At 43.1% G+C, this 27,617-nt stretch overlaps 2 protein-coding genes and 1 long non-coding RNA gene across 9 annotated transcripts; 2 read left to right on the top strand and 1 right to left on the bottom strand.

Moving 5' to 3' along the window:
* Positions 1-1,434: 1,434 nt before the first annotated feature.
* On the top strand, positions 1,435-24,617 carry LOC138132859 (harmonin). Of its 7 annotated transcripts, none has more exons than XM_069050533.1 (12): positions 1,435-1,878; positions 13,277-13,547; positions 14,856-14,964; positions 15,667-15,691; positions 15,834-15,968; positions 18,086-18,230; positions 18,295-18,879; positions 18,940-19,140; positions 21,449-21,559; positions 21,611-22,126; positions 22,179-22,441; positions 24,305-24,617. In XM_069050533.1, exons 2-12 carry the CDS (start codon positions 13,281-13,283, stop codon positions 24,342-24,344), a joined length of 2,397 nt encoding a protein of 798 aa, XP_068906634.1. In that variant the 5' UTR covers positions 1,435-1,878; positions 13,277-13,280; the 3' UTR covers positions 24,345-24,617. The 7 variants fall into 7 exon arrangements, with proteins under 7 accessions (XP_068906634.1, XP_068906633.1, XP_068906635.1 ...); XM_069050532.1 differs by lacking the exon at positions 1,435-1,878 and adding an exon at positions 2,385-2,514; XM_069050534.1 differs by lacking the exon at positions 1,435-1,878 and adding an exon at positions 2,386-2,534.
* On the bottom strand, positions 23,364-26,294 carry LOC138132872 (uncharacterized). Its single transcript, XR_011160207.1, has 2 exons — positions 26,153-26,294; positions 23,364-26,023 (listed from the first exon to the last, which is right to left on the bottom strand). It is a non-coding gene; the product is annotated as an uncharacterized lncRNA (long non-coding RNA).
* Positions 25,064-27,617, top strand: LOC138132861 (uncharacterized). Its single transcript, XM_069050542.1, has 7 exons — positions 25,064-25,252; positions 25,305-25,604; positions 25,649-26,189; positions 26,249-26,413; positions 26,454-26,761; positions 26,808-26,974; positions 27,026-27,617. The coding sequence occupies exons 1-7, from the start codon at positions 25,064-25,066 to the stop codon at positions 27,558-27,560; spliced, it is 2,205 nt and encodes a 734-aa protein (XP_068906643.1). The 3' UTR covers positions 27,561-27,617.

Here is a 27,617-nt window from a genome sequence, read left to right as displayed (position 1 = left end):
TAGACCATTACATTCTCACTTTTTTTCTTGTTGACAATCCGAAAGCAGAACCGAGCCCGGTCATCCACCCATTGGATTTTTTGTTTTTATCGAGTGTTTATCGTATCGTTTTGCAAATTTAATCGGCGACTTTCTCACCCAAGTTCAAATTTTCTGACCCGAAAGGTGAACGTCGAATTTCACTGCGCACAAAAATATTAATTAATCTCGCAGGACTTGAGAACCGCAATAAAAATCTCGAATGGGATTATGATTATTGGTCTGCAATAAACACTTCGTCGTCGAGTCCATTGTTTTGGGAGTCGCTGTTAGTCATGTGTTGGTTACCCTTTCCCTTTCGGTTGATAAGGATGATTAACAATCGATAAGGGAGGTGTTCGGCTTTATTGATCGCCGTTCGGAACGGTTTATGCGTTTTTGTGCCAAAATTTTATCGCAATTTGTCAACCGCAACCCAGTTGTTTCTGTATTTGCTTGCAACGAGCATGACGAAGGTCATATTCATAGACAAAGGAAATTATTTTTAATAATTTGTGATTTTTTTTTGGCCGAATTGGGACGCAAATCGAGGATAAAGCGAGCAACATTGAATTCGTGACGGTTTGTTTGCGTAATGTTTAATTTACTTTAGTTTGTCTTCCAGAAAATTCGGATTTTCACACTTTTGATTCAGCGCTTTGCCTGTTTGCAAATGATACATTTTTTCTAACAAGTTAGACAAATCAGCAAAGGTATCAAGAAAATTCAATGCATGGTTAAAATATTTGTTTGTTTATTACTTCATCATCCTATTCTTACAAAATCTTTTAAACGAAGAAATTTTATCAAGTAATGATCAATTTTCGGTCCTTTTCTTTTGGAAATCCTTAAAGGATGACAGAAAGTTCAGTTTGCATAACAAGGTGATGCACATTCCCACACGAGAGATTCTGTAGCATTCTGGAGATTAGCGTGCTTCTCATTTTCCTCCTAATTTATTTATTTCGTTTGGTTTTATTTTTTATAACACGCCTTCACAAGGAGCTACCAAAAATCTGCCTCTCATTTGAGATTGAGATTCAATATTTTTGACAAAAATACCTACAGTAGGAAGTTCCTCGGCTGCGCCTCGGCCAGAAAACTCAGACTCGGACGAAAAAGTGCACTTTTTGCCCTTGATACACAAATAACTATTTTTCTTTTTTCTTTAATTCTCAAAAAAGCGGTAGCTTTTCGTCTGTGGGACAATGTAATGATGCGAGAAGAGTCTCATTTCGAAAAAATTGGAGAGCTGAGTCATCCCGTGCGAAAAGTGCGAATTTGCCCCTCCGCGGATCACCATGAAGCAATAATAATCCGGCATGTAATTAGGTAAAAATATTGAAAAAATTCCAATTTGGCACGTCGAATCGGCGTCGGAATTTGGTCCGCGCTTGCCATCGGAAGCCCTTCGGAGCGCAGTTAACGACCCCCTGGTCGTTCAACGAAATGGCCGGTTTCCTGGTGCTAAAAATGCGTCCTCGTCGCATTTGCGCAAGTCCATCACGAAGAACAGGTGAAACACACATCATCAAACAGGTATAACGAACGAACACACGCACAGCACCACCGGAGTGGCCGACCACGGACGAAAGAAGGGGCAACAGAGCATGAATCGGTGAAGGCAACAGCTCTTCCAACACACCATGTCTAGTGCTCGAGCGCGGCCGCACATCGGAAGGCCCCAGTGAAATCGCCAGACAAAACAGTGAACTTGTGGTGCTTCTGGTGCGTGCTTCCGGTATCGATAAAACTGTGACATACCCGGATTGATCGCGCGCGACAGCGGACGCTTCTTCGTCATTTTCCGGGGGACGAAGCGATGACAGGAGTTACGTCGTGATCGAGGAGACAAACCAGGTGAGTCCCATCCGAAAGACTTTCCCCCCAGAGCTTTTGTCCGAGAGACTAGACCGGTTCGGTTGCACAGCCGCATTTCGCTAATTAAACGGAACAATAAAGCGTTGCAAAATGCACCGAGATGCAACGCGTTCGTCGGCCGCTCCTCCGATTTCGAAATCGCGAAAAGGACGAGCGTCCGGCAGGACGGGCCGAACCGGGCCCCGTTGAGTTTCCAGCGAACGCTTTTTCGCCGTTACCAAAAATGAAAAACTGGTTCGGCAAGGTTAATCCGTGTTAACGCTCTCGACGAAATTCGAAAAATTTTCGCCGCCGCCGATCATTGTCAGCGTTTTTCTCGCGCCAATTAAAATATCTCGGGGCGAGCTTTCAAGCGTAAAATCGTCGGGGCAAAAGTTGTCCAGTTAATATCGCGGAATTTGGTTTTTTTTCTGGCGCTTGCATGCAGATAACGTTCCGGTGATAAAAGATAGCGACGAGAGATTTGCAAAAGTGAGTCATGTAAATGTTTGCTTTGCGTTCACGTGACGTGGAAAGTAATCAGAAGTGTAATAAAGTGCATAAACAATAAAGCTACCGAGGTGTTGTTGCACGTGCTGCAGTGGCTGTTAACAAGATGAAGCTTTTTCGCACCAAGTAATTGTTAATAGTAGTATGTATATATGTAGTTTTTATTGACAACTTAAATCGCTATAGCGAGATATCTAAAAACTAGAAAGAAAAGATAATTATGTTCCATATTTGGCTATCGTCAGGGAGCAGTTTTTGACATTTTAGAAATTTGTAAATTCAAATTTTTGTAACATAATTTTTGTGGTAAATAAGTGTCCCAGATGTCAGTGATGTTCGCATGTATTGTTGATGTTGTGACACTTAAATTTCTAAAGTAACACAATTATAGAGTCAGAGCACGATATCGCAACAAGATCTGGCAGCAAAAAGATTTTTTTTGTGACCGTTGAAATTTTCAAGCCACACAGTTTTGTAAGGTCACCGAAACTCAAGAAACATAGAGAAATTTTGGAATAAACAACTATAATTTTCTTTCTAAATCCAAAATAACAGTTTTTTGGAATCTAAAAAAGTCAATAAGTGAGAAACTAAGTGGTCGTAAATATACAGGGTGTCTTAAAATTATCGTATTCCGAGTTCGGGGCTCAGTAGGGGACATCCTGTTGACCAAGTAAAAATATTAAAGTTGCCAATATTTGTTCAAAAGTACCTGATTAATATTCTAGCTATGTTGTACTTCCCTTTTGAACAAAAATTGGAAAAATAAAACTTTTATTTTTTCGAGATAAAGCTGTTTTTTCAAGAAATGTCTTCATTTATATTTTAATATATTACATAATCATCCTCATCATATTTCAAAATGAATGTCAACCATTTATATTTTTTATTTGAAGAAAACGTGATAAAAAGTTTGAAGCTTCCGACCCATATATCTTTGTAAAGACCCCCCCTAGCTTTTTTATTTTATTTTTTCGAGATTCCTGAGATTTTTTCCTACAAGACCCCCGACTTGGAATACGTTAATTTTGCGACACCCTGTATAAATATAACAGACAATTGTAAAATTAAGTAAAATGTAATTATGTATTTTCGTTGAAATATTTTTATTTGTGGTTGTGTTAATTTAAGTGACGTCTCAGGAATGGTAAAGAGAAACAAAAATTCAGGACTCCGGGGTTTTGGTCAGAACAAATTTATTTTTGAATCTGGAAAAGTCAAAGAGATAGTTCAAAGAAAATTTTTTATTTATTATAGTTCGCAATTAAATAAAATGTAAGAATTTTTGGTTATTATTCAAGAGAATGAAAATTGCAACACGAGCCGTAGGCGAGTGGTGGAATCATCCAAATGAATAATAGCCATTATACGCGAGTTGAAGACTATACATACTTTCTGCAGGACTATACCAAGAAAAAACAATCGTTCAGCGGTTGCTAGGCGATGCGCGACTTATTGTTTACAAACGCATCCGATTGGCGATCTGCCGTTGTAGAATGAGAACATGTAGGGATGTGATTGGCCGACAGCCGTGTGTTTCAGTATATTCTAACACGGGGCCTGGAATTGATATTATTCTTTACTTCACTCCAAGAAGAATGCATTCATTGTTTAATAATCGTGGAGAAAAAATGTAATTGATGTGATTTGGTGGAAGTTAAATAAATTAATGGTTTCTTGATTCAAATAACAGTTGTCAAACAAATATTCAGCATCAAAAGATCTTAAAGAAGAATTTGCTTCTATAATTGGCAATCATGGGGAAGCAAGAAAACTCTTTAGACGTTTTAGAAAGCGAAAAATTAATAAAATCAATTTTTTTATTTTTTAAAATTTTATTTTCACATGACTTGTCGATATCGTAACACTTAAATTTCTAAAATAACACAATTACAGATATCGTACCAAATCTAGCCTAAATATAAAATATTTGCAACAAATATCGAACATTTCGCGTTGTTCGAACGCCGCTCGCTTGGTTCACAATTTTCGAGAGAAAATGCTATCTGTGGGAATCATCTGACACTTTTTTTTTCAAGAAAATCTCTCCAATTCTTGCATTTTTTTATTTTGACGTAACTGTAGACGGAGACCTTTGTAGGCCAGCGCCCCCAGAAACCCAATAAATCTGAGGAAAAATGAAAAGTGCAGCAGGCTGACACAAATGTCAAGTCGACAAGTCGCACACGAAAACTAGAATCGAATCTTGCAACCCACACTCCGCCCATAAACTGCACAATATTTATGTAATCGTGCAGAAATGGTCGACGCAAAAATAATCATAGAACCACGCACAGAGCACGCAAAAAATGTCACCGAGACAAATTGGTGTCCGAGATTTATCGCAGCGATAAATTGCACAATTTTAAGTGGTGGTGCGTCTACACTTTGTTATCGCGGTATGAGCGACGAGGATTTGAGGCGATAAATCAGGATTGAGTTGTCAGTTGTTCAACGGTATGTCAAATTGTGCAATTGCCCTTAAATCGCAGCCACCAGCTATCGCCCATCCCATGTAATCGCTTCTCGATTTCAATCATGGTACAATCGAGAAATTCTTGGGTCAAATTGCACATTTAGGTATTAATTACGCACCCATAAATATCCGTTCGATGACCATCGTACCTGTCCCGATTTACGACATCGTTCCGACTAGCAATTACGAAACCTCTAAGTATATTACGGCTTCTTGTCCATTTTTTAGTGAAGTCATTAAACACTTCGAAAACATAAATTACCAACAAGCTCACTCGCTTTTCCGATTATAACCTCTCAGTCGTTGACATTTACAGAATCCGCCGCGAGTTTTTTCGCGTCACCGTCATCAATCCGCCGATATACAGGTAATGACCGTTGCGCCATGGAAGTCGTTGAGGTTTTTGACACAATTTTTTCGAAGCCCCGCCGAGAAAAATGATAAAACGATCGCGAAATGGGAAAAGTAATATTGCGCGAACAGAAGCGGTCATTGCACCGGTCCCTGAGGGACGCTCGCCGTCTTGTAGCGAGAATTCCGCGGTCGCAATTTGAACAGTCCAATTCCAATTTGGTGTTGCTTAAAGATCAAAGTGGCAGGCAGATTTTCCAGATCTGAAGTCAACAGAAACGGAAAGAGATCTAATTTATCGTGGCTTAAAAGATCGAACTGGGAGGCAGATCTTCCAGATCTGAGCTCCACAGCAACGGAAAAGAATCTGATTTTTTGTGGGTTTAAAGGTCGAAGTGGCCGGCGGATCTTCCAGATCTGGACTCTAGACTCTAGAGAAACGGAAAGAAATTTAAATTATTGTGGCTTACAAGATCAGCGTAGCTGGCAAGTCTTCCAGATCTGAACTCCACAGAAGCGGAAACAAATCTAATTTGTTGTGGTTGTAAAGTTCGAACTGGCCGGCAAGTCTTCCAGATCTGAATTCCGAAGAAACGGAAAGAAATCTAATTTGTTTTGGGTTTAGAGGTCGAAGTGGCCGGCAAGTTTTCCAGATCTGAACTGTACGGAAACGGAAAAGCGGCGCGATAAATTAACGGAGTTGCGCGAGCGTAACTTGCTATTAACACCACCGGACACTTGTGATTTTTCCATCTCCGGGTACAGTTAGCTCGTCGAACTCCGGATCCGGACTCCGAAACGGATTCCATCGGCATCGAAAGGAAACCGCCAAACAAAACCGCGACTCTTCGTAATTAATTCTTGCGCGTTCCGCCCCCGGCCATAACTGTACATTTCCTCAAACATTTTAATTAGGAGGGGACCTCTATTCGCCCGATAAGAATCGTCGTTGGGCGACAAAAGCTACTTTCACACGACCATTCCGTCTGGTACTGCCGTTTGGTACCTATCCCGGTCGCGAAATTGCGCCCGGCGGACCCCACGACGGAGATCGATGGTACCGACAGTACCACCATAATTCAAAGGAAATTTATCTTCCGATTCCTGTCGGGATTTATTCAGTAACGCGCAATTGCCGCGAGAACTGTTAGATATTCATGTGTAATTTGTAATTAGATGCGTCGGTCTACCATGGGATTATCAGCGCAGAAACAGAGCCGTGCCGGGCATGGTGGGCATTTGGGGCATCGGTACAGGGTCGGATCGAGACTGCTACTTTTACTGCACACGGCGCAATTAGCACTCGGCGAGCTAGAATGTTGGGAAAATTTCGGCAGGACTTGCAGATTTGTTCGTCTGTTTGGTGATAAGCTCGATTATGCAAATAGATAATGGGCGATCGTTAATCACCGACTCATAAATTTCGATACTAAACTTTTCATGGAACGTTGATGTTAATTCCTGTTAATTACGTCGTCCCCCCAGGTGGATCCCCTTTAATTGGATCACGGAGAAATTCAAGATTGATTAGGGGAAAAAGTGTTGGTCTTGGCTTTTATGGTATGGTACTCATTCAAAACGATTTCTACTATCGACAAGTTCGTGATTGTTGACAGATTTGTTTGATGGAGGCAAAAAGTGGTCGTTGTAAATTCATTTTGGCAGCTGTAGAGAGTTGGTCGATCGAAAGGTGGTTTGGGGGGGGCAATTTTTTTCAAAAATGCATTGGCAACGATTCAAATTATATAGTGTCTCTCTAAATTTGGGAAAACGATAACAAAGGAGATCTTGGGCAAGATGTAGAAGTTGCCGAAGCAGAAACTGGAACATTTTGAGTGGAATCCCAAACTGGTCAAAAGCAAATCAGTTTATTTTTCCTTTTTGACTGCTCAGGAAGATTTGGTTCAAGGCTCAAACATCAAAAAGATGTTTTTGGCCTCGTCAACTCTAAATGACATGTTTACACATTTTGAACAGCTACGGTATCTTGATTTTTACACATTAATCAAATTATCTGTCATTTTACCGCACGGAGTGTGTAAAATACCACGAAAATTTTAAGCTTTCAGAGACCTCAAAAAAAACTGTTAGCTAAATAAAGTCCATTTATACTAAGACAAGATACCGCTACCATTGATCCGTTCACTTTTCGAAAATAAACATAATTTAAATGTTTTCTTCTGAAAAATTGTGAATTCTGATGGCGCCACCTTGTAGTATAAATCGTAAGCATACCTATCAGTTATTGGTATAATAGATAACTTTCTGGTATTTTATTAATCAAATGTTAGTCTTTGACAGGTTTTGCAAAATTATTGATTACAACAAATTTCAAATTTGAGAAAACGAGTTGTCAGCCAAAAAGATTAATACATTACTAATGCGGTAGGCGTTTTACATCGCTCGGTTTTTGTTAAAACACTCCCGCTGCGTGGTCGTGTTTCAATCTATAAACCTCGCGCTGTAAAATGTAGTCTACCGCATTTGTAATGTAAATAACTTTTTTTGAAGGAATTTAGCCTTCTAGATACATATAAGAAAATCGAGTTTGTTCCATATTTTCCTATTACTACTACAATTATTATTTACTCTTATAGAGCTTGAATTTTGAAGTTTTTGTCAAAAGTGCACTTTGTAGAGATAGTTTACATTTTTTTTTTGGCGATTTTATCGTCAAAAAAATTGTTACCACCCAAACAATGCGAAACAGTTTTTGTTATCACTTGGTCGACAATTCTATATTTTTTGACATTTTAAATTTCTTTGTTTTGTTGAAAGACATCACAAATGAGTTTCTCCGAGAAGAAGCGAGCCTTGTAGGAAATAATTTGATTAAATTAGAATTGCATACTCCTATTTATTTATTAATTTAATTCAATTAAAATTGATATATATTTTCCCGGTGGCGGTAAAACCTGCCTCATCCAATATGCGCAAGATAATGTGAAATTTCACACCGTCGGTGCTCCAGTAGTCCACGTGAATACTGACTAGGTGAGAGCTTTGCTGACAGAAGAATTTCCAAAATTGCCCCCGAAAGCATCGGTCCCGGAGTTGTCTCTCGCGGTACTCCACTTTTCTCAGTACGACGCGTTCCGAATTGGTAACGTGCGTAAACCAGTACCGACTCTTCCACGTTTCGTTGTCGTTGTTGTTTTTTTAATTTAGAAAATGGGCAGTTCGCCATAAAAACTGATTTGAAACCGTCGCCACCATTTACGGTAGGAAAGCCGCGACCGACCTTGATGAGATCGAATTCGCGTCGTTTCTCCATCGGAGGAATGTTCGCACCGAGACATCCTGGAGATGAGCGCGAAGGCAAAACCGTCGGATCGTTTTGTTGTTTCTTGTTAACGAGCACAAGCGGGAAAATGGAGAACGCGCGAAAGTGTCTTCACGGAATCGAACGGAGGAAATTCAACTGTAGTGGAAGATGTGGTGCGTCTTCGCTGGCGCGCCACAAAAACTGGCGAAGTGTCAACAAGACCGAATCGGGACGAGACGTGATGCACTTATTTGCGTTTAGAAAGTCGCCGGGTGCGGAAAAATGAATCGCCGGGTTTTTGTCAAACGCGGTGTGCAGTTTCGGAGGTCCCTCGGATCTCGGATGACCACTTTCTCGAAGGGACCCACTTTTGGGGGCCCCGGGCTATGCCTGTCTACGCACCTGTACATAATTATTGCCATTATTCGGGCCCGGCTTGACCACTCGACGCAGTCATTGTGATAGAAATCCGACGCTGGGTTAAGTAGGTCTTGCGAAATGCTGCGACCTACTGAGGCGAAAGATTTTTGGACCGGTGGGTCGGCCCAACGGGGAAAAAGACGAAAAAATATGCTGGGAGGAGATTGGTTTTTTAATTAGGTGTGTCTGGAGAAAGACAGAAGAAGAAATCTTGAAGGGTTTGCGTACATTTTATAAAACATGATATACAGGGTGTATTTTTAAAATGTGCCGAAATTTTACCTAGGAGGTTTTTTAACAACGCAGAAGACTAAAAGCAATTTAAAAAAATGTAGCTCAAAAAATAAATGTCATTATGTCATTTTATTTTTTGACTTAGAATTTTTAGATATTTTTCCGAGTTCTACATGAAGCCAGTAGCTCGTGGTTAAAATATCTGTACAACTTCCAATAACACCCTGTAGATTTCAAAGAATTTAACTCAAAAGACACCAAAACTGCAAGTGATAATTTAAAACGCAAATGATTTCCTAGCTGAGGTCAAAACGGACAAATCGTACCGAATTACGAATTATTTTGGGCGGGGGCGCTAACAACACCACGTGTCCCTCGAACAATAGCTCAGATAAGTCGTTTATTGCAGTTGTTAAATTTTGCAAGCATGTAACTCGTTGAGACGACCATAACGACAAGACGCCATATGCTAGACGTACTCGCGTTGAAATTCAACAATAAAACAGTTGATTTGTGATTCACGAGTGATAACAGTTGTTGATTTCGTCCAAGCACCAGGTGAGACACCTCAAATTAATTAATCAACTTCGAGACTAACAGCTCGGCACTTCTTCGATCTCAAAACCCATCGATCATTAACGATCATCTCGTCTCGATTCCGCACCCTCTGGACGATTGATGGTCCGACGCTTCTTCACTTGGTGCACTTTGTCGGATTAGCATGCACCTAATGAATGGGATTTTATGAATTATTCATGTTTTACCACTGCAGTCTTCGCACCAGTGCAATTCCGACCGTTCAAATGAAACACGTCGGGTGTCGGATGTCGGGGTGTGCCTCGTAAAGTCGAGTTTTCGCCCCCCGGGACCGAACGAAGAAATCCAGAAAAGGTGAAAGCGAACGAGGCAAAGATGACGCATTTAATTCGATCAAATTTTTGCGGAATTTATCGTTCGGTGATTCGATACGAGGGGCCCACGCCTGACAATGGTAATTGTGGCATTGTTTCAAAGCAAAAGAGCGAAACTGCACCGCCAAATTTATGTTTGCGCGATTCTATTTGTCGGGACACAAAGGTGAATTGCCGTGTAATTATTTTTTTTTGGGTTTTGTTTGTTTTCGTGCGATGTTTGGACAAGGCGACAGTGCACAAAAACGTAAAGAATTTACTCGGCAGAAAGAAAATCGTCATTGTCATTGTCACTGTCATTGCGGAAAAAAATAAAAACTTGAACTGTCGACCGGTTTTGAGAAATGATTTTGTTATCGGAATTTCGTGTCATGTGTAGCAGATGTGACACTGAACTCTAACAAATACTTGTAAAAAATGTTGACCTTTGTTATCTAGAGTTATGGTAAAAAATGTACACAGTAAAAAATGTCCAGGTGTTCATTTTCCCGTGAAGATTTTGCAGCAAAAAATTCTACATTTATTTGTTGTTGTTTTTTTTGATAAAAATTTTAGACAAAGGACCAGGAAAAGCGGCAAGTTCAGTAAGAAGGTTGAGGTACTTGAAAAGAACCGACAAATTCTCAATTCGACGTATCTCGTCTCGAGTGAAGGACATTTTTCGGATGTTTGATGTTTGCGTAAATGACAATACGATTACTGCGAATACTTTCTGTCATTAGGCGAAATTCCATCGCGCGATTAATTCTTCAAGGTCTGGGCAAAGTGGTGCTCAAGTGACAAATCTTGAAACATTTTTCAAAAGAGGAGATAATACCTAATCGATTCACGATGAATGTGGATAAGGGGTGGCTGTGATTTATTTTTATCATGTTTGATAAACTGACTCAATTTCCTGTCAGAAATATGACATGATTGTTCCGACATTCAAATTTAAACAATGTTGTCTAATCTTATTTGATTAAAACATTATGGATAGAAAACAAAACCTTTCAAATTTGTTTTTATAAATATTCAAGTTCGAATTTCAGAGGCATTCATCCTCGAATTATGATTCAACTCGAAAAACATTCAAGTTGGCAACGATGTTACCGTTTCTGTCACATAATCTAACCTTAATTGAAATCAACCGAACCTAACACAAAAGCTATCAATTAGAGAATTTTATTTGTTCTGTAGCTACTACCAACAATGTTACCAGATGTCATGGCCACCCCTTATCCACATTCATCGTAGTAAAAATTCAATGACATTAAAAAAAAATTATTTGGCAGGTATTGTGAAGTACAAAATCAAAAGTAACCTATAGGAAATATGCTTTAAAACAAGGAAACCGCATTGGCGTACATTTTATAAAACATGATATACAGGGTGTATTTTTAAAATGTGCCGAAATTTTACCTACGAGGTTGTTTGACAACGTAGAAGACTAAAAGCAATTTAAAAAAATTGTAGCTCAAAAAATAAATGTCATTTTATTTTTTGACATAGAATTTTTTAGATATTTTTTCCGAGTTCTACATGAAGCCAGTAGCTCGTGGTTAAAATATCTGTACAACTTTTAATAACACCTGTATGTATTTAAAATAAATGAGATCAAAGCTGTACGTTTTATTATTTTTCTCATTATTTTGTTACACGAGTTGACATTGCCCCATTGAGTTGTTCCGCGTATTTTGGGACACCTGTATACATACATACACATTTCCAGCAATCTTGTTGATTTTTATCTTGATCTGTTAACATAAAACAACGATAAAAATACAAATATAACTTTTAGGTAATCTTTTTCTTTTGTTTTTATCAGGGCGTATTGAACTAATTCCAATGTCTAACACGGAATAGACATGATCGTATCTTGTCAGTGATATTTTTAATCTTGCTAATTTTTATCTGGACACATTTCAATAAATCTTTCCAAATTTGACGTTAAACGTAAACCATTATAAAACAAAAATTTAGATATGATTGTTATTCTTTTCTTTTGTAGTTATGTAATTCTAAAAGTCTAATAAGGAAGGAAATGCAAATATATACAAATATTTTCAACTGTGACGTCTTAGTATCCCAACTCTCTTCAAAACAATGATAAAGATAAAATTGTCTTTTTCTCTTGTCCAATTAGTCCACCTTGGTAGGACCCAACACAAAAGATATACGTGAGATCGTGACCAAAAATTTCAGTTGGCAATTCGTTAAAATTTCAATTTTCAGATGTCAGTCTTAAAAATTAGGTTAGTGATTTTGAGAACGTTGATCTTGATTTTCATAAAGGTGTGCATTATGTGCCACCTCTCGGTTGTAAAAGAATCATGAGGAGCTCCAATCGTATTTACGAACTAGAGTAAATGTTTGAAATGTCTGCCTTCAGCTTCCAAACATAATGCTACTCTCTTCGCTTCATGTTTTCAAATGACCTTCGCAAAGTCGAGACATCAATTAAATTGCAGTTATCAGTAATTACTTGCAACTCGATTTTTTTTATTTTCGATCTTGTTGGTGGTACCCTGGTAATTTTTAACTTGATTTTTTAAAGCACATGTTTCCAAGCTTCACCGCCAAATTTTATCTTTACGCTTAGGCAAATCTTTCTCCAGACCTTAGGCCTTAGGCTTTTACACGAGTGGTGCGATCTCAATCGACTCCCCAACGCCTACTTCGACGCCCAATTTAAAAAAACACCCTTTACAGAAAAGATACCAAACATCGGCACCTTTTTTGTATTTTATTTGTTTAATGATTAAAACATTTCATTGTATTCTAATCGCGAGTGTTTGTTTTCCAAGATTATACGTCATGATGAAAGAAAATCTAGAACGCGATAAATTCCATAAATCGGATATAAACAAATACTTGGAAATTTGTGAAGAAAGCGAATTTTCGCAGTTGTGTCTCAATTGCAGCCGTGACGCAGCTCCATCCTGTTGAGACAGCGGTGAGGTAAAAATAGTTAAAAACTTGTCAGTTCTGGTCTTCGACCGATCGATCGAACAAATCCAATATTGCGAATTTTTCCGAAACCGTTCCACACTCGCGCACCGCGATATCAGATCGTAAAATTACATACCATTAGAGAGATTGTTAAGGTGATTCAATTAAGCGGGAAGCCGGCACAAAGCGAACCCGAGATGCTCATCTCTTCGATAAGAAAATCGTAATTTGGTCGAGTCGAGCCGTGGCAAACATTTTAATTGTGTTTACAAGTTGTTGGTTAATGTTGTTTTTTTGCAGCGCCATGATGATGATGATGGATTACGGTTCTCAGTACGCTTCCTCGACCATGTCCTCGGAGACCCTCTCAGGAAGCTGCGGGAGCAGAACCAATCGAATCCGGACCGTCCGCCTCGTGCGGCCCACGCACGGCACCCTGCCGCCCCCGAGTCTCACCTACCGACACGGCCCCACCTTGGGATTCAGCGTGCGAGGTGGCCGCGAGCACGGCACCGGCTTCTTCGTCTCGCATGTGGAGCCCGCCTCCGAAGCACTGAGACAAGGCCTCAGGGTAAAACCGCCCCCCGAACGCATCTCCTTCTAGTTTTAGCGGCCAAAACCACGCATCCGATTTTTCTAGTTTAACGGTTGCATAAGAAATTGTCCCGAGAGAGGAATTTGTGTCAATGGTTTTGTATTTATTTCCGAACTTATCTAGAGCAGATTACTTTCTTAGCAGAAAGAAAGTGTTTCGGTTTCTAGCGAATATAAGATTACGACTGGAATTGGACCAATGATGTGAAAACGAAAATGACATCGTACTAGAAAATCGATCCGAACCAAATAAAACATCTCCGATCTCTGCACATTTTCTCCGCTTAATCGATTTGCTCTGATTGTCTCTTTATCTCGCATTTTTTCAGACCACCGGCAAAAGCGATTTGCTTTCTACGCCAATCAAACAAAGGAAAATTGGCCCTTGATTACAACACAACTTTCTCAAATCCGCAAGGACAAGTTTTCGACCGAAAAAATCTCGGACGCTTTTGTCTCACTACCAATCGTACCGAGCACGACATCGACATGTTGCCAACACTCAAAACACTTTCAAACTATTTCGTCCGTGACAAACTCGCCCGCAACACTCCACATTTAATTAGTGTTTGATTTTCCGGAAGCTCGAGATTTTCTTCCGGGTGAAAAATCTTTCAAGGGCGTCCGAGCTCTCCACCACTTGTTCTTCTTGATTTGTTGGCAGTTTGTCAAGCTGTGCAGCATTTAACGGTGTCGCAAAGATATTTATTGCACGTTTTTTACAGCGTGACGCAAGTAAAATATTTCAAACAGCACCACAACAGGTGTGTTTTTGTGATTATCATAATTGCGGTGTTTTTGTTTTATGGGGGGTACGGGCGGGTTTCGTAATTCCTGTTATCGCGCTCGGATTCAGTGGAGCACAAAACGGAAATTGATAGGCGAAAAAAGCGAGACGGAGATGTTTTGTTTGGTCGTTAAGCGGCGTCCACACCTGAGAGATAATCGAGTGGAGTTTTTCCGTTCGATGTGGACTTGTTGGAATCGATGTGGACGCAGCTTCAGATGGAGTAAATTGCGTTTGTGGTGTTGTAGTTTTTAGTAAATTGAAGTTTGAGAGTGAGAGGCTGGCGCTTCGGCGTCCTTTGTCGTTGGTTCGCGCTCCTTCTCCGTGGGAGATCGTCGGGAGCCTCCGTTGACATAAATCGGCCGGCCGGAGCGGAGCGCACCGCTTGGAATGCAAGAAGTGCCAGCCTTGAAAAATTTAATTTGCCATCTCGTCGAGTTCAACGGAATATGAAGAGTCGCAATTAGTCCCGATAGTGATGTCGGATCTGGTTTGCAGGTCGGGGACCAGATCATCAGAGTGAACGGGTTCACCGTCGACGACGCCGTCCACAAGGAGGTCCTCCAGCTGATCTCGAACCACACGCACCTCACCTTGAAAGTGAGAAGTGAGTAGACGACGCCGCCTGACGCGAGACGAGATAAGACGGCTTTAATTAGAGGCGGCTTAACCGAAACCAATTAAGTCGGGATGGAGGCGAAAAAGTGCGCCCGGAGGATGTTGACCATCTCGGCGGCGATTATTGCCGTAATGGGTTTCCTGTGCGGGGTCAGCTAACAGTCTCGTCTTTCGCCACCGGACGATGGAGAAACAATGACCAATAGACCACGGCGGGCCAACGCCTGGACCGTTACTCGGGGTCATTACTTGCGGATTTTCGATGCTCAAGCCTATCCTAAATCAATCGACATTTTTCCATCTCGCCGAACTAACTGTTCCGGTTACAGTAACTCGTCGAGAGTCGATTTTGCAAATGTTTCAAAACGTCAGTGGCGAAACAGCGTCCGCAAATTCCAATCCGATCCGTTGAAATCGAGTGAATTCGCATTGTTGCAAAACGTTCAATTTCGTTTTAATTCCCATCTTCCTCCGCCCAAGGTAACTAAAGTACAAAAGACCAGCGAACCGTACAAACGTTATTATCTAACAAAACGCCTACCTTTCTTTCTGCGCGACCACTTCTTCGACATTCTCCGGTGGGAAAAAAGACGAACACAAGACTGTGACACCGCCGGAATCCGCCAGGAAAAACCTCCACGGCCGCCTCCCCCTGTTCGCACAATTCTAACAATCGCGATTTTTGTTGCAGGTGTCGGAATGATCCCTGTCAAAGAGTAAGTATCTAATTAAGAGCGATAATGAGAGATCGAGAGCGCCTCTTTCGAGGAATCGCAACAAAAGCGAACGCACACCGACGGGCGATCCGGAGGCGTGCGGGGATTTTTCTTCTAAATCGGTATGAAATTGATTTTGCAGCAAGAAGACCGACGCCCTCAGCTGGCAGATCATCGCGGACAATTCGTCGTTGAGGTCGTCGCCGCAGCTCAACGACAAGATACACGACGTCAGGATTAACATCATGGTGGCCCCCAGGTCTAAACTGGGCTGCGGGTGAGTCCGTCGAGGGCGAGAATGTTTTCTTCGGAGTAATTCGTAATTAAGGCAGAAGAACACGTTTTCGAGGAACGGGTCCGGTTAGCATGATGCAAAAAATAGAAAAAGGGAGTTCTGGGTGGGGGGATCGCGGATTGACGAGGGAAAACAGAGGGAAATTGAGTTATGTGGGACAAAACGGAGACGAAACTTACGTTTTGGTACTTTTTAAACAAAATTTTGACAGCCACAGGAAAGTAGTAAAGTACTGAGTGTTGCCAACATGCCAACTGTAAACAAAACACAACCCTGCCTGGCTCACGATTTCGATTGAAATAAATTGTCGAAAATTTTTTTAACGTTCTCTCTCTTATTTACCTGGTCCTGCATTATTAATAACTTGATAATGTGCATTGATTGATAAGAGGAACAAGTGACGTAGGTAAACGTCACAAATAAAACATTTAATGGGTTATAAAATGAGGTTATGTCACTGCTTTTTTTTTTACTTTTAAATTCTGCACAGATTCGTATCGCGAAACAATGTAATCTTGCAGATTTTCATGAAAACCGGAGTGCAAACGTCCTCAAAACCGACTCCGCCAAAGATTTTTAATTAATTAAATCGCCAAAGAATTCTTCAACGTTGCACTATTATAATTACATTAGAAAACTTTAAACGAGAACATAATTGACCTATCTTCTCAATAAAAACAGAGAAATCTGGAATAATTAACTTTCAACGGCAACCGGTTGAGCCATGTTGTTCAACGATTGGCGGCACTGATTAGATTTGAAATTATTTACATTCAAGAAAATTCTTCAACTGCGTTAAAACTGAGTGTATTGTTTACCAAGTGCTAAATTCCAGATAAACTCAGAATGTGTTTAAATTGTGAAACATTTAAAACCAACGTATATCGTATATGCTCATCACCAGGTGATAAATTTTTCCATTGTAAAGTGTGAGATCATGTTCAAACTGAAGATGATTTAATTCTTTTTAAAACGAATTCCTCTCTAAATTGTTTTACAGATTCGTATTTGGCATGAAACAACTGGTAACTATTATTTGGAATTTTCTTAATACATAACTCGAATGCTGTAAAAAAACCTGTATTATTGAATAACCAAAAAATTCGTTTAAAAAAATCTAAAAGAAAACAGATTAATGAGATTAATCTCAAGTTGAAGTTATATAAGTAGTTTGAACTTGAACGATTGGCAGCATTGATTCAAATTTTTAATTGTTTACATTCCAGAAATTAAATAAAATAAAATAATGATTATTGTTTATTAGATGCTAAATCATAAACAAACTAAGAATGTAAAATTTGATGAGTGGGACATTTAAAAAGAACCCATTTGGCCATTACGAAGTAAGAAATTTGTCTGTTGTTAATTGAGGTTATGTTCAAAATGAAGATGGTTTAATTCTTTTTTAAAACGAATCCTCTCACAAATTCTCTTCCAGATTCATCTTTGTCGCGTGAAACAATATAATCTTGCGAATTTTCATGAAATTATTAAAAGGTGACGTGGTATATTGTTTAAACTGTTGGCAACATTGATTAAAATTTGAAATTTTTTACGAGAACTTTTACAAATTGCATTAAATTTGTGATTATTTTACTATTCTGGCACAAAATTATATATAAATTGATAATGCGTGTTAAGTTGACAACTGGAACAGCTAAAAACGACGTATTTAAACGTGACAAGGTGAGAAATTATTCGTAGGTTATAAAGTCAGGTTATGTTCGAAACAAAAATGATTTGATTCTTTTTTAAAACGAACCCTCGAGGAAATTGTGTTGCAGTATCGTTTTTATCGTGCAGGGCCAACGAATTTCATTGTGATTTTTCTCAAAGAAACCGCAACGAGACTCGTTACAATTTTCTCGTCGAATTTGAAAGTTGCGTCCGCGTTAATGATCCGCTGGGAATCGGCGCGATATCTTTGTTGATCGGACGACCTTGGCCGGGGCCCGTAATTCCGTTCCCGTCGAGTCAATCCCGTTTGGTTTATTGGTTTTGGCTTTTAACCTCCGCACCGAGCATAATAATCCTTTTGGCGAAGTTCCATCGTGACGCGCTTCAAACAAACGAACTAGCCTGGAGCGTCTCGTTTCCAGGATCTGCAAGGGTCCCGAGTGGAAACCCGGCATCTTCGTCCAGTTCACGAAAGAGGGCGGGATAGCGCGCGAAGCTGGCCTACGACCCGGCGACCAGATCCTCTTCTGCAACAACGTGGACTTCGGCGACATCCTATTTAACGAGGTACTGAAGAGACGAACGTGAACACCATAAACCATTAACCCGACCGCCCTTTGACATTTTACAGGCCGTAAATTTAATGAAAACATCACGGCAACTCGATTTAATAGTCCGTAAATCTGCCGGGTCGGAGCTGTTTCCGGGGGAGTCGAGCGGATACAACAGCTCGGCCAGCTCCGTCACGGGGGACCAGAGCCCCTCCTGGTCCGACTCGAAGAGGTTGTCGATCGTGAAGGAGGAGTCGCTGGACCTGGAGGACCGGCTGGACAGGCTGAAGTCGAAGAAATGGGAGAAGATCGGGTGGGACGACGGCGACGGCGACGACAAACAGTACTTCAAGCCGACGATAATCAACCTCTCCGAGAACGGGACAACGATCAAGAACAACGGAACCGAAGAGGAGTGCCAAAACGTGGAGGAGGCGACCAACAGGAGCAAGCTGGCGGAGCTGTGCCTGGTCTCGCAGCAGCACGAGACGAAAACCGTCGTCGTGGAGGTGCACCGGAGCAACAACGAGCAAGAGCAAAAGACTGAAAACGGTCTGGTCAAGAGTTCATCGACCAGCAGTTTCGGCAGCTTGGCCAGCAGGAGCAGCACCGCCTCGAGCAGCTTGTCCAGCGCCATCTCACAAGAGATCCAGAGGAGATCCGAGGTGAGAAAGATTAATCTCGTCGACCCGTTCGTTCCGTCTTCATTTCCGCGCGATTTCCAGAAGAAACAAACCGAACAGAACAAACCCACCATCGACGAGCAGCTCCAGATGAAAAAGATCCTCAAGAACGTCACCTCCGAAAAGCAACACCAGCACAGCAAGCTGATGGACGAGTTCAAGAAGGCGCACAAGAAGATGTTCAGAGCGCCGGAGGGCGGCGACAACACCGGTGCCGCACCGACTGTGGGAAAGGAGACTCTGGTGAGTAAACCGCCGACGACCCAAATTACCAGATTCCGGGTGATTGCCGGATGTCGAATCGCGAGCCTCCGGCGTCGTGCGGTTCCCGGAAAGCGCTCGCACCGTTTCCGGCCGATCGGACGAGATGAGAGAATGGTTCTTCCTACGACGTTCAAGGTCGACGGTTAGGTAATCTTCAGGTTTTGCAAAAACAACGAGATTTTCACGGCGATTTGGGTTTTTACCGGCCGGAGGCGTTCCACAACGGGACTGTACGCGATCCGCAACGACGAATTTCTTTGTAATTAATTTTTGAAATATTTTTTTGTGGCGAGTTTCTAAACGTTTACGTAACGTACCGTTGCTGTACGATTCGTAAAATAATAATAACTTTCTAATGTATTTTTGTAGGCGCGATAAATTTTATCGTTACTTGACAGATCTTGCGGACAGTGTGGAGTGGGCCTATAAAAATGGCTAATTGTGCTCGTAATTGTGAATGATGGCGGCCCCTTATTATGCCAATTAGAAAAGTTGTTGTGAATGTGTTTTTTAATTAGGTATTCCAAAAAGGAAATTTCTGCTCCGATGAAGAGAGTGGTCAAAATAGCGATCAAGATCTGATTCTATTATATATTTTTTTGTAGGTGGAAGAGTCTGGAAACCTAAATATTTTCAAAAATATATTTTTCCGAAAAGTGTCAGAGCTTGATTGAGATAAAGCGGCTCAGAAAGTATCTGACGAATCTGCCATTGTCAGAATTATTCCTCTTGGAGCCTCGATATGGAGTTGGGACCACTTGAAAATTTCAAAAATGGACCGAAAATTTTTCCAAAAGTGCTAACTTTTTTTTTTGTCAAAAAATCTCAAATTCAAGATTTTGAAATGAGTGGATTGTGAAGGTCAATTGAACAGGGCCGGAGCAGTCGCTCTTGGTGTCTCGCTGAGGGGGGGCTGACAATTTCAAAAAATCGAAAATTTTCAAAATTTTGGCCAAATTATTTTATGTCAAAATCGTGCTCAAACGAACGCATTCGAAGTGTTGAATTCAAAAATAAGAAAATTGTTAACCTGGCACCATTTTGTCAACTACAAAAGACTTAAATTTTCGAATCTGACACATTTTATGGATTATTTCGTAAATGATCGAGACAAACCGACTCGAAAATGTCGTGGGAATTCAAGGGTGCTAAAATAATGTCCCCAAGTCCAAAAAATACTTGACACGAATTGCTAAATTACAAAATTCTCCCTCTACGACACCACTTTATCAATTGGTTCCAGTCCATTCTTTACAAGACAATAATTCACCTTGCCCCTCGTGATTTATCTAATTTTAATTTGCGTTTCCCAAGCCCAAGCGTCAAATTTAGCAAAAGTGCAACTCAACCGTGTAACAACATGGGAACCGCATCTTGAAATATTCGCAATTTGATTTCGTTATTCGACTAAATCGCTGTTACGTCACGTGCTACACTATTTCGACAAACCCGCTTTAATTATTTTTATAATCCCTTTGTTTTCGAGTCACAATAAAGAAAACGGACTGTTTCTACACTGATCCTAATTAAATTTAAACGAAAGCCGACCAGCGTTACCGTAACACGCCGAAGAAAGTGTTAGAGGCGAGCACGCCATCAGCGTTATTATTTATTTTTTCCTGAGCGGAAAAAAAGAAACGTATTATTCCTAGTAATTCTAGTGTAAAATAAATCCGATTGAAGTCCAATTAATGCAGACTTTCCAAGGCAATTAATACGAATTAAGGTGCAATCTGGAGTAAACGGAAATCGTCGTAGTTTTATCTGTAATGACACACGTTGGAAAAATGTCTCGTGGAGCAACGGGCAACGCGACACGTCGCGAAAAATAGAACGCACTCTGGATTGTTTTTCTATTTTCTCCGTTATCGAGGTGTTATCTACGTGGGCGGACACTTATCGCTTTTTTCCCATTCGAACCAGGCCCATCATTATTAAATGCGTTTCGTGGAGCGATAACGAACGTCATCGTTGTGGCGACCAGGTAAAACACAAACTCTAGTGGCGAGCCAGTCGGTGTCGAGCAGCGCGTTGTCGTCGTCGTCGTAGTTTAGCGTAAATTTTCGCCAAGATGATGGACAGATCCAGAGGCGGCAAACCTGTGTTTGTGCTGCAGACGTACGAAGTAAGTCCGAAGAGTTTTTTTTGCGACGAGCCGCCTCGAAGGAGTCGGCACTCGCAGACGGTGTTTACAATAGAAATTGTTTTATTGTGCCTCCAGCCTTGGCCAGTCGTCGTAATTTTTGTTGCCAACCGACGGAAACCTGAGCGTGTGATTTGCTTGCAGGACCGCATCGCCGGCAAGGAACTGTCCCAGAAGCTCTCCGAGCGGCTGTCGAACCTGTCGGAGACGATGGAGGAGCGCCTGAGCCCTGGGGCGCCGCCGCCGCCGCCTCCGGTAAGTGTAGACGCGAGCGCGGCGAATGTAAGTGAGACGGGAGTGTTGCAGCCGCCGGTCGAAGCGGCGAGCAACGGGACGCTCAAGGCGAAGACGAAGGGAAAGGCGCCGCCGGTGCCGGTGAAGACGTCGACGCTGTCGTACAACCAGCCGCCGCCGTGCCCCACCCCCGACTACGACACGCTCAGCATCACGTCGACGGCGTCGCTACCAAAGCAGAACGGATTCAAGCCTAGTCAGAACGCGAACGATTCGGTCGAGATGGACTCGCTGGAGTCGTTCAAGCTCAACAACCCGGGGGGGATCAGGCCGAAGCCGCCCGACACCTACTTCAACAGGTCGCCGCTGGGGTCCGGCACCAACACCGTGAGGAAGGCGCGGCCAGTTAGTGTGACCATAGGGGAGTACCCGTCGGGGACGATGCGGCGGACGCCCGGCCGCCTGGACTTTCTTCACGGCGGCGCCGACGGCCCCAAGTCGCCCAACGTCCCGATCTCGAACCAGCTGGCCTCCGAGCTGGCGATGACCCTCAACAGGTCGAACCTGAGGAAGAGGACGGAGTCGATGGTAGGTAGAGGCGGCGCGCCGACCTGGTAGACTATTTTGGGACCGTTTCCAGGAGAATCTGTTAAACTGTCCGCAAATTAAACCGCAAAGTAATGGATCTGTGCGCATCTCGCTTAACACTAGCCTGGCGAAAAGCCTGGCCAAGTCGACGAACGACTTGACCAACTTGGAGAGCTTCTCCGAGGCGTTTGCGAACCGCGTCACTATTAACGTGCACAACGTGGACAAGAAGACGGACACGACGCCGAGCGGGATATTAAAAAATGGCACGCACAAACCGCTGGTGCAACAGAAAAGTATTACGTTTGGAGAAATGTAAGGGGATCGAAATTTTCCGAAAAACTAATACGCATGACTGCACGGCTAACTTTTTTTTTACTATCTAAAACTCTCTTCTCACAAGTGTACTGCTCTCGCTGTTCTATTTAACTAAATCACTTCGACAAATAACATCAAAATGGGACTGTGTAAGCGGTGCTGATTGGTGATAATGGGAACTGTGTGGGGAAATTTTTTTCGGTACCTATCGCTTCGCACTCCGACCTTGGACCGATTCAGACCATCCGAGAACGCGGGGCGCCCCAGGTGATTCTTTTTTTTTAACACGCCGCCTCTCGAATCGCGTCGGAATTTTTCGATAATCCAGAGGAATTTACGATATCTAAGTATCAGCAATTCGAGTGTGTAAATAACAAATCTCGGTGCGATCTCGTATCTGCGGCGAGATCGATTATTCTAAATCTGGAAGTGTTTATTATTTAATTGGATCGTCGATGAAGTGCATTGTGTTGACAGATTGACAGTATCGCGGATTAACAATGGGAATCACGAATCGATCAGTTCGATTGGGGATTGTGGACGACTTCGACGAAGTGCGATCGTAAATGCACAGAATTACGGACGATTGTTACGAGTTCGTCGGTTCGCCGGGATCAATTTTAAAAGTAATCGTGCTAATCGTAGAGGTTAGGTTTGGGGAATCGGCAGTGTTGATAATTCGATACGGTTGGCAACACTGGAACACTCATTGTCACTTGGAATTTTTGATTTAAATTCAGTTTTGAGGTTATAATGTTTAAATTGTGATTGTTGCAATAATACTAGAAGTGGGCAGGTTTTAAACCATGTAAAAGTACGGGAAGGGTGATTTTACTCCTCGCTATAGTGATTTCTGGAGTGAAATCGCGTGCCTCGGAATCGAGAACAAAATGAGGGAAGAAAGAAAAAATCAAAAATGCATTCGGAAATAAGTTTATTGTTGATGTTGAACAATTACATAATAAAAGTCGCCGCAGTGACAAAAGTCGACGGCCTACTTTCTTAGTCACAAAGATACAACACTTGAATGAATTTAATTATTTTAATTAACGCCACTTCCGTGTGCTCATTCACCGTCAAAATCTGTTTCCATTCCGAGTTGTTCAAAATTTCCGTTGCGTAATCGGTCGAGTTTAGTATTTTCTAGGCGAGAAATTTTCCGTGAAGAGGTTAAGATTAAGAATGCGGTTTCAAAAATGTGTCCACTCAAGTCTTGGCCAATCTTCGCTACGAAAAAGTTTTGACGCGTTTTTTCGCGACTACATTTTTTCAAAATGGCTGCCATAAGTGCCATATATCAAGATTTCCTTACCTGATTCATTTTAATTTGGTGAGTACTTACGATGCACATGTCATTATCGCCGATGCCATAATTAAGTAAAAACTTTGCTTTTATTTTAATTTTTTTGGCCCACGAAAAAAAAACAAGCATTACCTACTTAATTTTCAAAATATTAGTCTTCTTTTTGCTACTACTGATTGTAGATCATAATTAGTTAATTACACTCGTTAAGAAACTTATTCGTTGTTTTTATTTGTTTCTTTTTTTGACATGAGCATAACTGCTGATGTCATGGCGGCCACTTGGGAACTTTTTTTTTCGCGGATGTACCTGATCGTCAGTGACAAGCATAATTGTCATTTTATTTCTTTGTTACGTTAAAACGTTAATAACTCCAAAAAGGAGAAATGAAAGTCTGAATTTTGGTTAAAATTGGTCGACGGATCGGATGTCGGCGTCTTCTTCATCGATTTGTACTAACGGAGTGGAGTAGATGTTTTTCGGCCCGTCTTGGGGACTAATTCTGAAGAAATGATGGCGTCGAACGTTTTTTGTTGAGTTTTATTTTCTGTTTTCAGGCCAACGGTAATAAATGACCGTCCGCTGCACGTGACCTAGCCTTCGGAGGAGGCGGCACTGGGAGTGCGACCGTGGAACCAAGTGCAAATATTGAACTTCCCAGAATCCCACTTAGCGTTATAGTAATCCTATGTATTTGTGGAGTGTGCCGAGTATATTGTGATAAGCGTTTTACTATTGTCATGGTTATAATAATCTAAAGAATAACACTGTAGCTGATCATATTCGTATGTTTGTCATGTAAACTGTCAAATAATGTGTATTTTAATCTGACGTAACGTACAGTGCAAAATATAGTCCTTCTAATCATAATGGTGAGTTTTCTTGCGAAATTTATGTCATGTCTATCAAGCGTGTGCAGAAATTGCTATTTTCGGAATATTGCGATTTCGAGGATATGGTACTAATCGAAAGTCCTTTCGCCCAAACGACTCGAGAAGGAAGAGGACTCAGGCAGGTCCATTTAGGCTTGACCCCGTCGAAATTGGTGTTGGCGACTGACGTGTTGCCGCCAGTGGAAAAATCTTGCGTGCGATTCCTCCCGGGCGTCGACCCGGACATCGAGACTTTCGAATTGATCGCGATCTACCCGATCGACTGCGTAAATTTGAGCGTTTTCCGCAGACGCAAGCGTCAAACGATCAAAGCGCACTTCTGCAACAACCGCGTCTTCTACTTCGAACTCGGCGGGTTCGAGAACCGTACCGTAAGTCAAGTGTCCCGACCGACGCTCCCCCAGAATCACCCGCTTGCCCTAGATGTTCTGGAACCTCTGGTGCGAGAAGGTCAAGTTCTTGTCGCCGGAGTCTGGATCGTCGCACTCGGAGACCTCCGCCGCCACCTCCTCCACCGCCAGCACCCTCTACCTCGTCGACAGCAAGCAAGTGGTCAAGCCCAACGGACTCGCGCAAGTCTGGTGCAAGTTCGGGACCGGTAAAGCACAGTCGGTAGTGGCGCCGTTGCAAATTTTCATCGCACGTCATTTCCGCTCGCTTGCAGGCGCCGGGGCCCAAGTGGACCGACCGCTACTTGTACTTGGGTAAGAGCTTCGACGACCGCGCCTCCGCCTACCGGCCCGTCATGGACCCCCCCAGGATCTCGCAGTTCGTCAGGCCGCGCAAGCTCTCGCACTTCTCCGTCAACGGGAACCGGCCCAGCCGCACCGACGAGGTGCACATCGGCGACAGCTACCACATCAACAGGTTCGGCTCCGGCATCCGGGAGGGCTGCACCAGCGCCCTCTTCCTCCCGGCGGAGGACTACATCGTGCCCAGAAGGTTCAGCCAGACCAGCGGACAAGTAAGAATCCGACACGCGGCCAGAGCTAAATTAAACCAAAACAGTCCTCAGCGATGTACGACGACTTGCAACTATCACACCACGTTCTAGATACGATGGAGGTGATGGCCGAGGACGGGGTCAGGCTCTGGGAGTGCAACTACGACCGCAACAAGAGGAGGCACAGGAGGCGCTACGGTTTCGCCCCCCAACCCTTGTTCCTCTACGGGCTGGGCCCCTGGAACATCAACCCGGGGGCGAAGTACTCGATCCAGGTGAAGAGAGCAGTGTCGGTGGTGACGATCCGGCGCCAACCCGTCGAGGCCGAACTGCGACTTCCCGTCACCAAGAGACAACTGGTGGCGACCATCTCCTGCGAGACGCTCCACCACGACAAGGCCAAGGTCAACACGCAGCTGACGTGCGGGTACGTCGCAGTACTAAAAGGAATAAGTGTTAAAAGGGAATTTGACAGGGGCCCCCGAAGACCCGTCGTTTTCTTCTGGACCCCCGACTATTGGTACCGCCCCCGCTCGGCCAAAGACGCCTATCAGGAACTACAAACTCACCTCACCAAAATCAATCAGTACCACCAGAAGACCAAACGTAATTGTCTCTCTCGCTCTCTCTTTTGGGTTGGGCCAATCGCGCGTGTCGGTTCGCAGGTAGGCGGCGCCTGTTCCGACGCCGGGCCCCGCCCAGAGTGGAATCTTCCGAATCGGAGTCGGACAGCTCCGACCAGCGCTCCAAGTACCGCAAGTCGAAGAAGCGCAAGTCGATGGTGCGGTTCAACATGTTCGGGGGGAAGAGCCGCGACGTGTGCGACATGGGTAGGTCGCAGCCGCAACACCAAATATTAATTTCTAATAGCTCTGTGCTGCATGGTATCCACGACAGACCAGGAGAAGGCGGCGAAGGAGACGTCGCTTCAGTACTTGAAGCGGCTGCTCAAGGTCGACGTGGCGTTGAGCGCTTGGGACTTCAACTCGACGACGCTGGCCCAGCAGCTGACCATGGTCGACAGAGACCTGTTCCTCAAGATCTCGGGGATCGAGCTGGGCGTGCTGGTGTCGCAGCAGTCGTCGAAGAACGCGCCGAACGTGGCGGCGATGGTGGCGTTCGCGCACCGGATCAGCTGTCTGGTGGCGAGCGACATCCTGAAGAACCAGAGCGAGAGGGTAGGGCGCGCCGCGCCGCCGACAAAATCATCTTTGAGGGTTGCAGATGAGGGCGAGGTTGATCGCCAGGTTCGTCACCGTCGCCGAGAAGTGCCACAGGATCTCCAACTTCCACTCCTGCAGGACAGTGCTGTTCGGCTTGCAGAGTCCCGCGATCTACCGCCTCAAGGCGACGTGGGCCTACGTGCGGAAGAAGCACGCCAGCAAATACCAGTAGGCGTAGACCCGGGCGCGTCTTTGGACTCGACTAAAACCACCTTTCAGGACGTTCGAGTTTCTCTGTCGGCTCTACAGAGACCCCAGACTGCTCGACTACCAGAAGACGTTCTTCTTGTCGTCGCAGACCACGCCGTATTTGCCGTTCGTCGGAGACATCGTCGCCAAACTCTTGGACAGGATACCCAACTACGTGATCGTCAAGAACAAGAAGTCCGAGGCGGAGCTGAAGGGGTTGGGCGCGCCCTGCAAAGACACCAGCCTCTTCACCAAGCTGCTGATGTCGATGAAGCTGGTCAACTTCCAGAACAGCTCGCTCTCGGGCTCCAAGATGAACGAGCGCGCGGGGAGGAAAGGATTGTGCGACTACTTCAAACCTCTCGACTGCTACGAAGACAACAGATTCAAGTGTCTGGTAGAGACGACGGAATTCTTGCAACAATGCCAATTAAGCGCTTTGCATTATAGTTTCATGCCCAACAATCTAGCGACAGACTATCTGTTGAAGGCTCGGTATAGCGAGGAGAGAGACAACTTTTTCCAGTCGTTTAGGGTAGAATCGGTAGACTGTACGGAGGACTAGTTACGAATAACTCGACATTGCAAAGTGTGTATTTTAATAAATGAAAATTTACGACTC

Source organism: Tenebrio molitor, chromosome 6, assembly GCF_963966145.1.
Source record: "Tenebrio molitor chromosome 6, icTenMoli1.1, whole genome shotgun sequence".
NCBI classification, from domain to species: Eukaryota; Metazoa; Arthropoda; class Insecta; order Coleoptera; family Tenebrionidae; genus Tenebrio; species Tenebrio molitor.
The sequence above is the reverse complement of the archived record's forward strand: the minus strand, read 5'-3'. Positions and strand labels throughout refer to the sequence as shown.